The sequence below is a fragment of the Ambystoma mexicanum genome, chromosome 11 (assembly GCF_040938575.1).
Source record: "Ambystoma mexicanum isolate Mex_15411 chromosome 11, UKY_AmexF1_1, whole genome shotgun sequence".
Classification (NCBI taxonomy): Eukaryota; Metazoa; Chordata; class Amphibia; order Caudata; family Ambystomatidae; genus Ambystoma; species Ambystoma mexicanum.
The window spans coordinates 1,487,276,772-1,487,292,028 of NC_090934.1; the positions used below are offsets into that span (position 1 = coordinate 1,487,276,772).

Sequence of the window (15,257 nt, forward strand, 5' to 3'; positions counted from 1 at the left end):
ACCACTACCTATCCCCATCGAGGGTAGGTAAAGCCGCATTTTTTATGCCATGTTGATGTCACAACTAGGGGTGAAGGTGGTAATTGCCAGCGGGCCACTCAAATAACAGGATAACTTTGTCCATTTCTCTGTACTATTACAGAGTGACAGTAACTCACAGTGTGGAAGAGCGAGTACCTTCAGAGACCCAGCCTACCAGCAAGGATAATTGCTGGTCAAGTCTCAATTTTCTTGTGGTGATAGAGTGTATAGACTACTTGTATACGATTGTTTTTAGTAATAGGAAATAGTGCATTACAGGTCAGATTCCATCTCTGAAAACCAAGGCACTTTGGAGCTTAGTCCCTTCTCATATTATATAGTATATAGATTGCAATTTCATGAACGGCAACATAGATTTATAACACTGTACTACTTATAGGATAACAGATGAAAACTCAAGCTTATTATTCAACAGTGAAAGACAGCCAATAGCTCTGAAGATAGCTATAAGGGCATATCCGAAACGCATTGGCATTTAAAATTGAACCTGATTTCATTATTTTGTGATTAAGCTGTACCGATTGTCTAATTTTGATTGCTGTATGAGTTCCAAATTTATTTATGGTACTTACCGCATGACATTTACTTTGACCCAGGGATTAGGTGTTAAAATTAATGTTCAGCATTTTTTTGATAATGTGATTACATTTTGTTTTGAGGAATGTAGGCATCTGTTTGACAATTTCCTCAATATTTGTTGAAGGACTACGTCCGTCAGGAGTGCATGTGGGTTACCTACTGGCAACAATACGGCTTTCTCTATTGTTCATATTTGACCACTAGCCACCGTTAGTAGCCAAACGTAGTAAACACAGTAAGGCTAAAACCAAAATACACCAAATAAATGGTAAAAAGTAACTGCTGCCAGCAGCTTGTCCATTTACACACCTAGAGTAACCACAAATCCTGAGTTAGTCTAGGGCGAAACAAAACGTGTACCCCATTGTACTGCAGTGTAAGCTGCATTGTACAATGATAAAAGTTACAAGCAATAATACGTTACTAAAAGTACAAGTAACAAGACCAAGGGAAACCATGTTTCGCAGTACTGACAGCCTGAAGGACATGTCAGTTTCCCCATAACAGATGATCAAAAAGTCAATGTGATGAAGCTTAAGGCTTCACTGCACTGTCAAAAGGGCAGGTCAGATACACATAAAAGCAAAAGGTTTGGTGGTCCATAAAAATGGAAAGAAAGGTGCAATAAAGAGGAATCTTTCCTAGCAACCCACAGAACCTGGTCAGCTGGAAGGAAACCCCAGCAGCACCTAATTCAGGAACCTACACCTAAAGATCCCGTCTACAGGGCTTTAGAAAATCTACCAACACAGTGGAACACAAACCACAAATCTACCCATTCTGTAAATAGGAAAGAACAAAATGGTTATAATGAACAACACATTAAATGTATGCCCGCTTACCTTGGGGGAGGTCTGAAGAAGCCAGGAGGTGGGCCAGTCATCCTCAATGATTCTGCTTCGCCATAAGGTGGTGGCAGTAGAGTGGTTGTAGGGATAGCTGGAGGAATTGATGGTGTCTGCTCTCTTTGGCCAGAAGCAGGAAGTGGCGGAGGGGGCAATGGAAGAGAACCTGGATGGTGCGGCATATCTGGAGTTGGAAATAATGATACTCTGCCACCTTCAATCGAATGGGAACTCACAGGTGCAGATGCTGGTAGCGCATTGCTTACTTGAGTAGTAGTAGTAAGATCTGTAGGTGGGGCAGTTGATGGGGGTGCAGCTATTGGTTCTGGCGGTGGCACCGATGCTATAACTACTGGAGGGATAGGAGGAGCATGTGCAACTGGGGGCATTGGTAGACAAGATGGGGGCATTATGTGAGTTGGTGGCAGGTATGCAGGAAATGGAGGCATTATAGACAGATATGGATTACTCATGTAAGGGTTCTGCATAGCCCGCAGCGAGTTTGCCTTCTCCTGTAGATGGGATTGAGTGACTTTCATCTGCTCATGCCAGATTTTCCACTGTTTCTCATACTCCTGGAGTTGGTCCTTGTGCGGATAGCAGTGAAGGAGCTCTTGCCACTGTGCAAACTGATTTCCCCATTCCCGGAAAAGACCAATGAACTGGCCCTGCTGCATATCGAGGTGTTGGATCTGTACATCTATCGACATGGTCTTAAACAAAACAAAAAAAGGATGAAAAGAAGTTAACTGCCTGGAGCACTCAACACATCAACAAGTCAACTTAATTGTTTACAATTGCTGGAACACAAGAGAGCATCTATGGCAGCTTAAATCAAATGTATGGGGAATCTATTATTTCGTAGATATTTGGTATCTATTGGACATGACAAGAAGTGAAAAGACTGTGGCAACAACACACAAAATAAACCGACCAGTAGAAGTATTTCTACAACCTGTTCTGTTTTAGAGTTATATGCTGGGCACTGATCGGCATTTAGGGTCAGGTTCAGGGTATTACAATTGGAGAGACTGGACGGGGGGCATCTGTACTTCTGCCCTCTATATGGCAGAGCAGAGACACAGAGCCCACCAGCCAATGTTCTCTATTGTGGTAGCAATGGAGGAGCAACCAAGGCTTGAGCTCTCAGGAAGTCATGCAGGCTGGTTCCAAGTGCAGTGAGCCCCCAATCCCCCACAAAGAAATGTCCACACACTATGTTATGCGCTAACGCAGTTCTTTATATAAAAATAAGGTTCAGAGATATATACACAATTAATAACACTTTCTACTCTGGTAATTCTAATATGGCAAATCTATACAAAGTATGTGGTACCACACTGAGCTATAGATTGCTTTAAAATGCATGAACTGCTGACAGTTATAATGGCATACAACTCATGCAGCAACGTGTAACAGCATAGATCATAGGAAGGAAAGCAGGTTAGTGGAGTGAGGATACCCCCCCACCTGGGCAACCTGTAATACGTGTTAACAAGCCCAGTCCACAGTCAATGTTTAGTCAATCTTGTTTCCCAATCAAAATGTTGAACTACCCCAATGTACCAGAGAGTTTTTCTTCGGCGGTTCGTCGACAGATCCATCAAGAGTGGACTCCCTTTAAAGTAAAAGCCACAGGACGTGGAGATCCTCGATGAAGTGAACACTGGTGTCAAGACAGCAGCTTCGATCGTCGTGGTGCTCTTCAACTATCAGTTGAGAAAGTCCTGGGAAGATGAGGCATGCGGTCCACCTCAATGCAATGTGTTGGGTGCTGCAAAGACGAATGATGGATGTAGACCCAGCAGCGGGGGTCAGGTGTCTGGAGATGCTTCGGCAGTCCTCTCAGCCGCAGCACGTACCTCAGGATAGCTTCGATGATCGGGACTCGACCATGGGGCTGGACTTCAGATCTTCTCAGTCAGTGTCCTCGGGACGTCTGTCAGCTTCGGGTGGCAGGTAACTGTTAGGGAGAATTCTCTCTTTAGGCTGAATTTCCTAACCTAGTGAGTCCCGCAGCAGCTTTGCTGGATTTCTGGGGTTTGTTTTTTCCTCCTGCCAAGAGTGAGACTCTTTCTCCCACTCTTGGACATGATTTATGGTGTTCCTTTGACTGCTTATGTGTTTTATGGGCTTATGGGGTCCTTTACTCCATAGGGTCTCGTGTGTTTTTACTATGTGTGTTACACAGCACCCTCCGTGCAGTGACACCCCACCATAGACTCCATACCCTGGGACTGGCTACTGTCTCCCAGGACATGTAAAGTCACCATTGGCTTTACTAGTCCCAAATTATTAACAGAAACCAGTACAAACCATCATATTGTGGACGTACTGGTCGGGGCAATTCGATTGCCCCGGGGTCTGTTCGTCGAGGGGGCACTTCTGTCCCCCCTGATCGAGTTTTGGCTGGTGGCAGTGGAAACTACTTTTTATATTCGACCGCGAATATTTTCCAATGGGATTTTCCCATTGCTCGAGGCTACCAACTTTAATTATTTAATTCTCATAGCCTCGGACATACCACCGGTTTATTTAATTAATATTAATTCTCTGGTTGGTATTTTTTGCCAAGACTCGATTCCAAAATGGCATTTGTGTTCTCTTCTGTGACTCCAACCCAAGTCGAGCCCTTTGTTCCACTTTTTGGCAGGCTTCTCCACAAAAGCCTCCAAAAGTGGTGCCACTCTGTCTGGGTACCACAGGGGGTGTGAGAGGGGGGTTTAGGCAACCTGGACTGAGTTACCTTGGTAACTCAAGTCACACTCTTGTGTGATTGGCCCACCACTTAGCATGTTTGAGTGACAGCTAGGCTGAGTCAATGGGGGTTTGCTGCATAAAAGCAGGGCTTTGGGGACTGGAACTTCAGAAGTCGCCACAGGACCTGAGAATCCGACGAGGGAGAAGCTGAGCCGACCTACCACAACGACACCACCGGTGGAGCCCTGCAGAACCGACTCACCACTTCCCGACGACAGAAGATCTCCAGGCTGGAGAGGCTTCTTCCCCTGACTGGTGGGCACAACCAGTTTACCTTCTTTTCTTCGCACCCCAGACCGGTTTGTGGTCGAACTGCCCGTGCCAAGCACCCCAGCGGCTGGATAGCCACTCACCACTGAACCGCGAATCAACGGACCGCTCCTTGTACCTGAGAAACTCTGCGGCTGATCTCTTCCCTGGCAGTGCAACGGACCCCTGTCTTCCTCCACGACGAGATCTACTCTTCCCCCGGACGAAGCACTGACTTGCACCCGCTGCCAGGAACAACTGCCCCCGCTGGAGCGTTCTCACCACTTGAAGGTACCGTGTCCGCCAGGCCAACTGCCCCCGCTGGAGCGTTCTCCCTTTCTAAAGATTGCAACAAGGTAATAACTCCTTAACCTTCTGGACTGGGCTGGCCGCCTTGACCCTCTAACGGGTCCCTTTCTTTGGTCCAACTCCTTTTTGAACCATTACAAGACTTTTTTGCACTGCAACCGTGTGACCTTGGACACACTTCGTTTCGATCCCCTTAAAGCGGATCCAGCCTATTGACTCTGAATTCACGGTGTTACTTTGCCTTCCTCTCTTGTTGTGTTCGTGAAAAAGTGTTGGGATCTGTTTCACTTTGTTCTCTGCTTTTCTCTCCCTTTTAAGAAAAGAACTATTAGAGTGCCATCTACGTTAAGCGCTCACCGCTTTCTGAAAATAAGTGGGGCTTTACTTAAGACTTGTCTAATATTCTTTTAAGGGAGTGTATATCTTTTAGTGACCGTGTTTTTGAATTGCTTACTATTAGTGCCTGTGTGTATTTCTAGATGTGGTTTTAAATAATTATCTCTCTTTTACACCAAGCCCTGGTCAGTGTTTACTTGTTCTATTGCGTTCTCTTGACCTATTGTGAATACTCTGTATACTGCCTAACTCTTCTTGAGGGAAGTCTGACTGCTCAGCCACAGCTACCAAGTGAATCTGTGTGGTACAGTCTGCTACCAAGTGGGTTTACTGCCAAACACCTGTAGTCCTAAATCTTTTGCAGTGGTCCCAGAGGGAACTGCACAGGTTTCTGCCTAACACTGGTGTACAGCGGTGGGATTTGTATTGAGTATACACTTTAGAGTGCTTGTTGAACACGTTAGGACAACTAACCACAGAGCTTAGCACTGAAAAGCCGATTTTCTAACTGTCTGCTATGGAGAGTTATACCCTAGAATCATTGTCTGCCAAAACTGCTGATTGCTTAAAAGTATTGTGTAGACATAAGAATCTCTCTGAGAAGGGCAAGAAAATGGAACTTATAGAAAGATTGTTAGAAACCAAACCAAAGTCTGGGTGGTACAGATGAATCTACCCCCCAGCAAATGTAGAAAATAGTGATGGTATTGATCTGAATCAAAGTCTTGAGAATAAAGATTGCCCATGCGACTAGCGCAGGAAGTCTTGATTCTATTAAAGACACGGAGGTGAGCATTATGCTTAACTTCTTTAATTACTGCTAACCACAGCTTTTTAAATCTTTCTTTTGTTTCAATGTATATTTTCTTTTTTTTCATAACTCGTATAAACAGAAAAAATGAAACATCTTAGCCTTAACTCAGCTAAACTACATCCCCCATGAGGCTCTTCAATATGGTAGTCCAATAGCCTCTCTCTCACTGTCCAATCAGGCAATCCCTTCTACTATAAGTCATTGCCTCTCTGGGCCCCTTCCTCTTCTTTTGCAGCTCGCTTTTACTGAACAAATGTCTAAAATCCAACTGCCTCTCGTATAATCCAACTGAGTCTGTCCTTTCTACTCTTGGTAGGATCTCTGTATTCTAACTCTGCAGCTCTGCTGCTTTCGTACACTCTAATCTCGGTGATTCTTTTGCTCCTCTGCTATGCAAAAAGAGAAATGTGCACGTTAGGGAGGGGAATACGATTTATCACATGTTATAATCAGGCATTTACATAGATTTGCTGCGATATGTCTTACAGTTCATCCCATGCCCCTTACAGCTGTATTCCCTTAGGGTGGGATAATGCTTGCCTCTGTGTCTTTAATAGAATCAAGACTTCCTGCGCTAGTCGCATGGGCAATCTTTATTCTATGACAAGACCGGAGGCGAGCATTATGCTTGTTCAAAGCTTTCAACAGCAGCTACTGGTTAGATACTGGTTTGAAGTAAAATGTTTTAAATACTGAATCGCTCGACCAGTCTGCTGCTTTGATGATCTCTTGCAGCGGAACTCCGACTGCAAAAGCTTGTGAAGCCATGGCACCCCTGGTAGAGTGCGCTCCAAATTTAGACGTGTCTATACCTGCTAACTCCATCACTTCCTTCACCCATCTAGCAATAGTGGCTGACGTAACTGATTTGTATGGTTTAATAAGCCGTATAAGCAACTGGGTAACCCCTCTCGGTCTAACCGCTGCTTCATAACACTTTATACAATTCGCCACATACAATTTCTCGTTATTCGGCCAGTATGGGTATGAGATCACTTTAGAATTGGTCTTTGTACGCTGCGCTATGGTAAAGGCTATCTCTTCCAGGTAGTACATCTTCCTGTCTATCTCTAGTGAAACTCTTCTACAGGACACTAAACAAAGGAGTGTAGCTAGCTTGCCTGAAAGCTGTTTATCTGACAGAAGGTTGTTACTCGGCCACTGCTCGAACAGATGTATGACTTTTTGGACATCCCATAACGAGGAGTACTTGGGCGTAGGAGGTTTGCTCATCTTTACACCCTTTAGCAATCGGGACACTGCTGGGTGTTCCCCTACTGGTACTCCGTCCACTAGCTTGTGTCCAGCAGAGATCGCTGACCTATATACTCCTACAGTTCTGAACACCCTCCCTGCAGGCGGGAGGCTGGCTAGGAAATTCACTACTTGGACTACAGGTGCTGAAATGGGAGATATACTCCTCCCCCTGCACCATAAGTCCCAGGCTTGCCACGCGGAATTATAGCTCCTGATCGTAGATGGAGCCCATGATAGATTGATAAGTCTTGTAGCGTCTTCTGAAAGGCCCGGCAAGCGCCATCTATGCCTGAAATTCTGCACGCTATCAGTGTTAAGGATTGGTCCACTATCAGAGGGTGAGGGGCTCCTGCTGGATCGGTCAGCAGGTCTTGTCTGTATGCAATCATCTGTGGAAAATCCGTAGAAAGTTCCATCAGAACTGGAAACCAGGCGTGCGACTTCCACTCTGGCGTCACTATCACTATCTGAGCTTCGTCTCTGCGCACTTTTGCTAGTACCCTCGGCAGCATCGCAAAGGGGGGAAAGGCATAGTGTCTCTGCGACCCCCAATGATGCATGAATGCATCCGTTCCCTGGGCTTCCGGGTCCAGCTTCCATCTGAAGTAATCCGGAAGCTGTGTGTTTAGCCTCGAGGCGAACAGGTCCATGTGCAATAGCCCCCATCTTGCATCTAATTTCTTGAATATGTCTCTGTGCAGTTTCCAGTCGCTGAAATCTACTAGGTGTCGGGAGTTCCAGTCCGCCACTGAGTTCAGGGCCCCTGGGAGATACTCTGCCTTGACTGTAATTTTCTTCTGTAGGCAGTCGTGCCAGAAATCCTTTGCCAATTCCGCTAACATCCTGGACCTGGTACCTCCCAGCTTGTTTATATACCTTACTGCAGATATATTGTCCATCTTGAGGAGGATGCTGCAGTGCGCTTTGTCTCTGGTAAACGCTTTTACTGCGAAAGACCCTGCTAGTAATTCTAGGCAATTGATATGTAGTTCCAATTCTTCTTTTGACCATTTCCCGCCTGTTTCTATGTCGCCGCATCGCGCTCCCCAGCCGGACCTGCTGGCGTCTGACTCTATAACTAACCCTGGTATGTCTCCGAAGATGGCGCGGCCGTTCCAGGCTTCCATATTGTGGAGCCACCAGGTGAGTTCTGATCTGCTTTCTTCGTCTAGGGGAACTAGTCGATGGTATCTCCAGCCTTTCCTTAGGTACTTGATCTTCAGCCTCTGAAGAGCTCGATAATGTAACGGACCGGGAAATATTGCTTGTATGGATGCTGCTAAAAGACCTACTATCCTGGCTAGATAACGGAGAGAGATCAGTGGTTTCTTGAGTGCTGTTCTCAGATCTTTCTTGATAGCTCTCATTTTGTGAGTTGGTAACTCCAAGGTAGCTTTCTTTGTATCTATAGTGAAACCCAAGAACTCTAGCCGCTTGGTCGGCGTAAGCTCTGATTTGTCTTCGTTCACTAGGAATCCTAGGCTGGAAATTAGCTCTATCGCCCATTGAATCTGCTTCTGTAAGCGATCTTTGTTCTCGGCCATAAATAGGATGTCATCCAGGTAGACAATCATCCGGCACCCTTGTTCCCGAAGTGCTGTCGCAATGGGCTTCATAAGCTTGGTGAACGCCCATGGTGCTGACGCTAGACCGAACAGTAGGCATCTGAACTGCCAGAGTTCGTTTCTCCACCTGAATCTTAGAAAGGGTCGACAGTGGGGAGCTATCGGAACTGTGAGATAAGCGTCTTTCAGGTCTAGGCGCGCGAGCCAGTCCCCCTTTCTGAGTAAGTCCCCTAGCAGATGGATTCCCTCCATCTTGAAGTGCTTGTACACTAACCAGCTGTTGAGTTCTTTCAGATTGATTACTGGACGAACTTTGTCCTTGCGACGGACTAGGAACATATTGCTTAGGAAGGATTGGCCGCTCCCTGTAGCCCTCTGTCGCGTTTTTCCACGCAAGATCCTGGATCTCTGCGTCTAGTAAATCTTCTTCGGCCTGTGTCATTTGAATTCTGTGAGGGGGCGATCTTGCACCGGATGACCTAGGAATTCTAGAATGAAGCATTGTACGGTCTGAATAACCCATGCATCTGACGATAGATCGTGCCAGTTGTGCAAATAAAGCAATGTCCTGCCTCCCACAGGGGGATAGGTCGCTGCGCATTCTCTCACCTGAGTTATTGTTCTGGTGTCGGTAATATCCGCGTCCCCGACGTCCCCGAGAACCTCGTCCTCTGTTCGGGAAAAAGGCGTCTTGTTGCCGGGTCTCCCAATACTGGGCTCTGGGGCCTTGTGCTCTTCTGTTATTGAATCGGCCGGTCGAGCGGCCTCTATATCGACCTGCCCCTAAAAAAACTCTCCCCGGGAATACCTTCCTAATGGAGGCTTGTGCTTTCTCCAGCGCTGTGTATGTCCCGACGAATCTGTTCATTTCTTTCACAAAAGTGGCACCGAACAGGAGCCCTTGGGCGCTTCCCCCGGCTTCGTAAGACGCCAGGTCTCCTAGTTTATCAATCTTACGTAAAGCCGATCTGCGTCGCTCTGAAGATATTGCGCAGTTTGCGTTGCCCAGCATGCAGACTGCTCTTTGCGCCCATCCTGCCAATATGAGAGGGTCGACTGGCTCCCCAGTGTCCTTAGCTATCTCGGCTAAATCCATTATCTTCGCTATGGGGCCGGCTAGGTCTAACAGTTTATCCTGGCACGTATTCCATGCCCTATCCATGGCCTTTCCTGGTGTCCTTTCCTGCCTTCGTTATGAATGTTAGCATTTTTGCGTCGAGTTCAGGAGTCTGCTACTTTCCCTGTCAGCTCTGGTCTCGGACACTCGGCTTTAAGTCTGAATCTAATGTCTTTCTCCATTTCTTAATTTCTGGGACATATATAGGGCTACTCTTGGCGATGGGATCCAGTCCGTTGATCTGGGGTGCCTTATTGTGTCGGGTTCAAACATGTCTGACATGTCTTCTTCGTCCAGAGGGGCCTCCACACCGCTGGCTTTAGGCTCGCTTGTAGTTTTCTGCGAGACTACGCTCACTTTGCTTATGCTCTGACCATCATCCTCTCCCCTTTCCTGGTCCGAATGCTCTGAGGATGATTAGGTATCCCCTATATTTGTCGCCCCTGGGGTAGGGGGTACGAGGTTGGGCACGGCTGTCTTAGTAAGAAAGGCGCTTTTCAGCCTATTGAAAGCATCAGCCACCTCTAGGGACTTATCCTTCCCTGTATCTGCGCCCGGGGGAGTAGAAGAGTGTTTCCTCTTCCGGGCCACTTTCTTCCCCTTCGCAACTTGTCTCGGTGGCTCTTGTGTGGAGGTTCCCTCGCCGGGGTCGTCGAGCGTGCCAGCTTTTTTGCCCAGTATTTCTTCCAGGACCAATAACCGGTCTTGTAGAGGCTTGACTCCTAGTGCTACAGCTTGAACCAATGAGTCGCCTAGCACTCTCTTGAAGCTGTAGGAGAGGTCTATATCTTCTCCTATTTATTCCACTTCTTGCTCTGGTTCTCTGTCACTCCCTTCACTCCAAGCCTCGTTATTCATGCTGTATGCCATGGTAGTGTGTGTGTGCCTCACAGAGGATGGCTATCGGGTTGAGAACTGCAGCTCCTCTTTTGTTGCTGGCAACAAAAAATATATTTTCATTCTTTTTTTAAAAAATGTTTCTCTTTGCCTTGAATGCCTCTGATGTGCGCAAGGGACCCGCTAACAAAATAACAAGTTTCGCGCGTTCGGGAACGAAGGACTGGAGCGTAGAATTGCCGTTGGCTTTCTCCGTGCGAGAACAAAACTCTGTGAGAAGAATACAGTAATGCACGTGCGCGCGCTTCCCTTGTTTCTAAGGGGAGTGGGGTTTACCGCGTACTACGCGTTGCCTGTGATACTCTTTATTTTCGTGTGAGTTCGTTCGCGGCTGACTGGCCGAACCCTAGAGCGAGTGAGAACACTCGCGGGCTCGGCAGTCAACCGCCCTGAAAGTCTAGCTTGTCCGCGAAATGAACGTGTGCGTTTCGAACTCGAATACTAATACGTTCGCGCTAATGATATGCGCGCGCTTTACAAATATATAAACTTAACGTTTCGACAATTAAGTATCCTAAAAACACAGCATAGTAAGGTACTGTTAGAATTGATGTCACTTATCTGTGGTGCAGCAAAAAAGAAGAGGAAGGGACCCAGAGAGGCAGGGACTTATAGTAGAAGGGATTGCCTGATTGGACAGTGAGAGAGAGGCTATTGGACTACCATATTGAAGAGCCTCATGGGGGATGTAGTTTAGCCGAGTTAAGGCTAAGAGGTTTCATTTTTTCTGTTTATACGAGTTATTAAAAACAAAAAAATGAAAATATACATTGAAACAAAAGAAAGATTTAAAAAGCTGTGGTTAGCAGTAATTAAAGAAGTTAAGCATAATGCTCGCCTCCGGTCTTGTCATAGAATGAGTCAGAAGAGGAAAGTGAACCTAATGAAGTTAGCCACTCTGAGCCTCTGTCTGCCTTACCTACTGTACCTACTGGGCCTATACCAGGTCCCACATGTAACCCTGCTTATTTTGAACTTGAAAAAATGAAGCTTGAATTAGAGTACAAACCTTTTTTAGCTCAATCTGAAAGAAACCAAGAGCTAGAGTTCAGAAGGATGAATGCCTAGGCTGAGCAGAAGCAAGCTGAGTTAAGACTCAGAGAAATGGAGCTTAATCATGATTTAGAAATGAAAAAGTTGTCTGTGGAAAATGCTTCTCTCTCCTCTGGTTCTTCTAGGAGTTCCAGTCCCAAATGACCCCGGATGCCTAAAGAATTAGTGGGTATATATGAACCTAGATTGGATGTGTTGGATTGGTTAAAAATGTTTGAATATAATCATGGGCTCCAGGACATCACAGGGAATGAGTTACTTCCCAGGTTGTTCTCTAGGCTTCCCCCTGTTGCAACTGATGTGGTAATGGAGTTGTGGGAGGTGGATAAGAAGGATTATGAATGTGTGAAACTAGCTCTGATAGCTAGATTTGGGAAGACCCCTTCCCAGTACCTTAAGAGGTTTAGAACCCTCAAAAAGCATGATGGTACCCCTTGGGCTACCTGGGCGAGTGAAAGTTTGAAAAACCTAGAGGGATGGATAAAGGGTTACACAGTTAACACTTATGAAGGAATGAAGAAGCTTGCAATGTTGGAGTCAATTTATGATGCCTGCTGTCCTGAGCTCAGACAGCACTTGGCTGATTCAAAGGAATTAGATTCCAGGAAGTTAGCCAAGGCTGCTGACTTGTGGGTTGCCAACAGGGCCACTCACAAGGGTTCTGGTGCTACTCAGAAAAAGGATGAAGGAAAACGGCCATAAAAGGACTCCAAAGAGAATTCTAATCCCAAAGAGGGCCCCAAACAGAACCAAAAGGGTAAGCCATCAGGGAAACCAAATCAGGCTAGTGTACCTCCTGGTGCCAAACCAGAGGGAGGTCAGAACAAGCCACCATTCCAGAAAGCATTTGGTAAATGCTTTGTCTGTGGCCCTACTGACCATGTGAAAGGAGATCCCAGATGTAAGGGTAAACCTTCAGGGGTCCAGCTTGTCTCCTTAGCCTTCGCTCCAGAGGAGGAAGTACAAATGGCAAGTGGAAACTTTCTATTACTGGCCGATGAACCCATTGGAGTCTCAGCTAGTGTTTCTTTAGTGTCTCTGGGTCTGTGGGAACAACAGAACTTAGATGTCTATAATTCAATCCCAGATGATACTAAAGAGTATTATAAGGACAGTGTCCAGGTGAATGGTCAGGAGAGGTGAATGGTCAGGAGACTCCTGCCATTAGGGACACTGGGGCCAGAATAACTGTGGAGGACAAATCGTTTTTTCAGGCTGAGGATGTTGCTAAGGCACCCAAACGTCTCACCAAGTTAGCTGGAGGGCCTGTGCAGATGCTTCCCCAATTACCAGTTCTCATCCAGTGTAATGACATGACTGTGAAGATACCCGTCAGCATACAAAGTGAGGTGCCAGGAAGGGTTCTGCTGGGTAATGACTTGAAAACTTTGAGTAGTGTCACATACCCCCGAACTCCTAGTAAAAGGTTACAGGAGCTAACCAGACCTGCAAGGGAGAGAACCATGAGAGGTATTCCCAAGGAGATGATGAAGAAAGAGATCACTCCTGTTCCACTGGAAATGTCAGCTGTGGTCTCTAAGAAAAGAGAAGAAAAAGGGAAACCTAAGACTTCTAAAAAGAACCTCACAGCCAGCAGTCCAGTGCAGCCAACAAGGACTTCCCCTAGGTTGTCCAAAGATACACCAGTAACTCCCCCTCCAGCTGAGGCTGAGAGGGAGGTACAACCCTGTGTGGTTGAACTAGACTCTGAAGGAGAGCTAGTAGAAGGCCAGGAACTCATTGGAGATCTGGATCCTGTTGACCATCCTGAGCTGCAGTCTTTACTGGCAGAAGGCGGACCCAACAGGGCAGACTTCAGTAAGGGACAGAGAATGTCCAACTGGAAGGTCTTCGCCACCAGGCAGATGCTCAGGCTGAAGGGCAAGAGCCTGGGAAATATAGGTTACACTGGGAAGATGGCCTCTTCTACAGTGAACCAACCGAGTCTGCACCTGGGGACAACAAACGACTTGTAGTACCCCAAGAGAACAGACCACAGTTCTTGCAGCTAGCCCATGAGATTACTTTGGCTGGTCACTTGAGTTTCAAGAAGACTAAGGAAACACTCTCACTCTACTTTTATTGGCCAAAGATGGGGGCCGAAGTAGATAAACGCTGCAGGAGCTGCCACACCTGCCAGACTTCTGGTAAGGTTGGCTCCAAGAATGTGGCACCTTTAGTGCCTCTCCCAGTTGTGGGAGTCACATTTGAGAGAGTAGGGATTGACATTGTTGGTCCCCTTGATCCTGCAACTTCCTCAGGCAACAGGTTTATACTTGTTGTAGTAGACCATGCTACTAGATACCCCGAGGCAGTTCCTATGAGGTCTGTTACAGCCCCGGCTGTGGTTAAGGCCCTCCTTGGTATTTTTACCAGGGTTGGGTTTCCTAAGGAAGTAATCTCTGACAGGGGGTCAAATTTTATGTCCCACTACATGAAAGCTATGTGGAAAACCTGCGGAGTTACTTACAAGTTCTCAACCGCATACCACCCTCAGACAAATGGGCTGGTTGGAAGGTTCAACAGAACCATGAAGAACATGATGGGTGCTTTAGAGGACCCCCTTAAAAGAAAGTGGGACCTTCTACTGCCATGCCTTCTCTTTGCTTATAGAGCAGTCCCTCAGGAGGGAGTAGGTTATTCTCCCTTTGAACTTCTCTATGGTCATCCGGTCAGAGGTCCATTGGCCCTGATCAAGGAGGGGTTGGAGAGTGCTCCTTCCCCCAAGCCAGTCAGAGTGACTGACTATGTGATAGGTCTCCGAAGGAGAATGTCACAAATGATGGCAGAAGCAAGTGATAACTTGAAAGCTGGACAGGCATTGGTCAAGCACTGGCATGACCAAAAGGCTAACATGGTTGAGTTTACTCAGGACCAGCTAGTTCTCGTCATCATTCCAACAAGGCAGAGGGCCTTGCAAGACAAATGGATGAGACCCTTCAAAGTTGCGGGTAAACTCAGAGAGGTCAACTATCTGGTGGACTTGGACAACCCCAAGGAGGCTCCAACAGTCTTCCACACCAACAGACTAAAAGCGTATGTCTCCAGACCTGATGTAGGAGCTTTGCTTCTAGCATCATCAGAGGAAGAAGAGGGTGAAGCTCTTCCTGATTTCCTCAGAGACTTACCTTTAGACGAAAAAATTGAAGGAGTAAATCTCTCTTCAAATCTGACACCTGAGCAACAGGAAGAGTGCAAATCTATGTTGAATCAGTTTGCCTCTCTGTTCTCACTTTCACCAGGCTTGACCCCATGGGGACAGAATGACATACTCACTGGTGACTGTCTGCCAGTCAAAATGAGAGGATATCGAATGTCAGAAAATGTAAGAACCCACATCAGAGGTCAACAAGATGCTTGATCTCGGGGTAATAGAGCCCTCTACTAGTCCATGGTCTAGCCCAGTTGTGTTAGTACCAACGGCAGGATCTAAA

General features: G+C 46.6%; 1 protein-coding gene across 2 annotated transcripts in view; it reads right to left on the reverse strand.

The window, feature by feature from the left end:
- Nucleotides 1-15,257, reverse strand: part of LOC138504634 (uncharacterized) — a 640,493-nt gene that overhangs the window by 210,626 nt on the left and 414,610 nt on the right. For both annotated transcript variants that reach the window (XR_011279879.1, XM_069625235.1), the window contains exon 4: nucleotides 1,464-2,179. Coding sequence is in view for 1 of the 2 variants with exons in the window: in XM_069625235.1 (XP_069481336.1) it covers nucleotides 1,464-2,179 (716 nt within the window). In the remaining variant the exon portion in view is untranslated. The remainder of the gene's footprint in view (nucleotides 1-1,463; nucleotides 2,180-15,257) is intronic.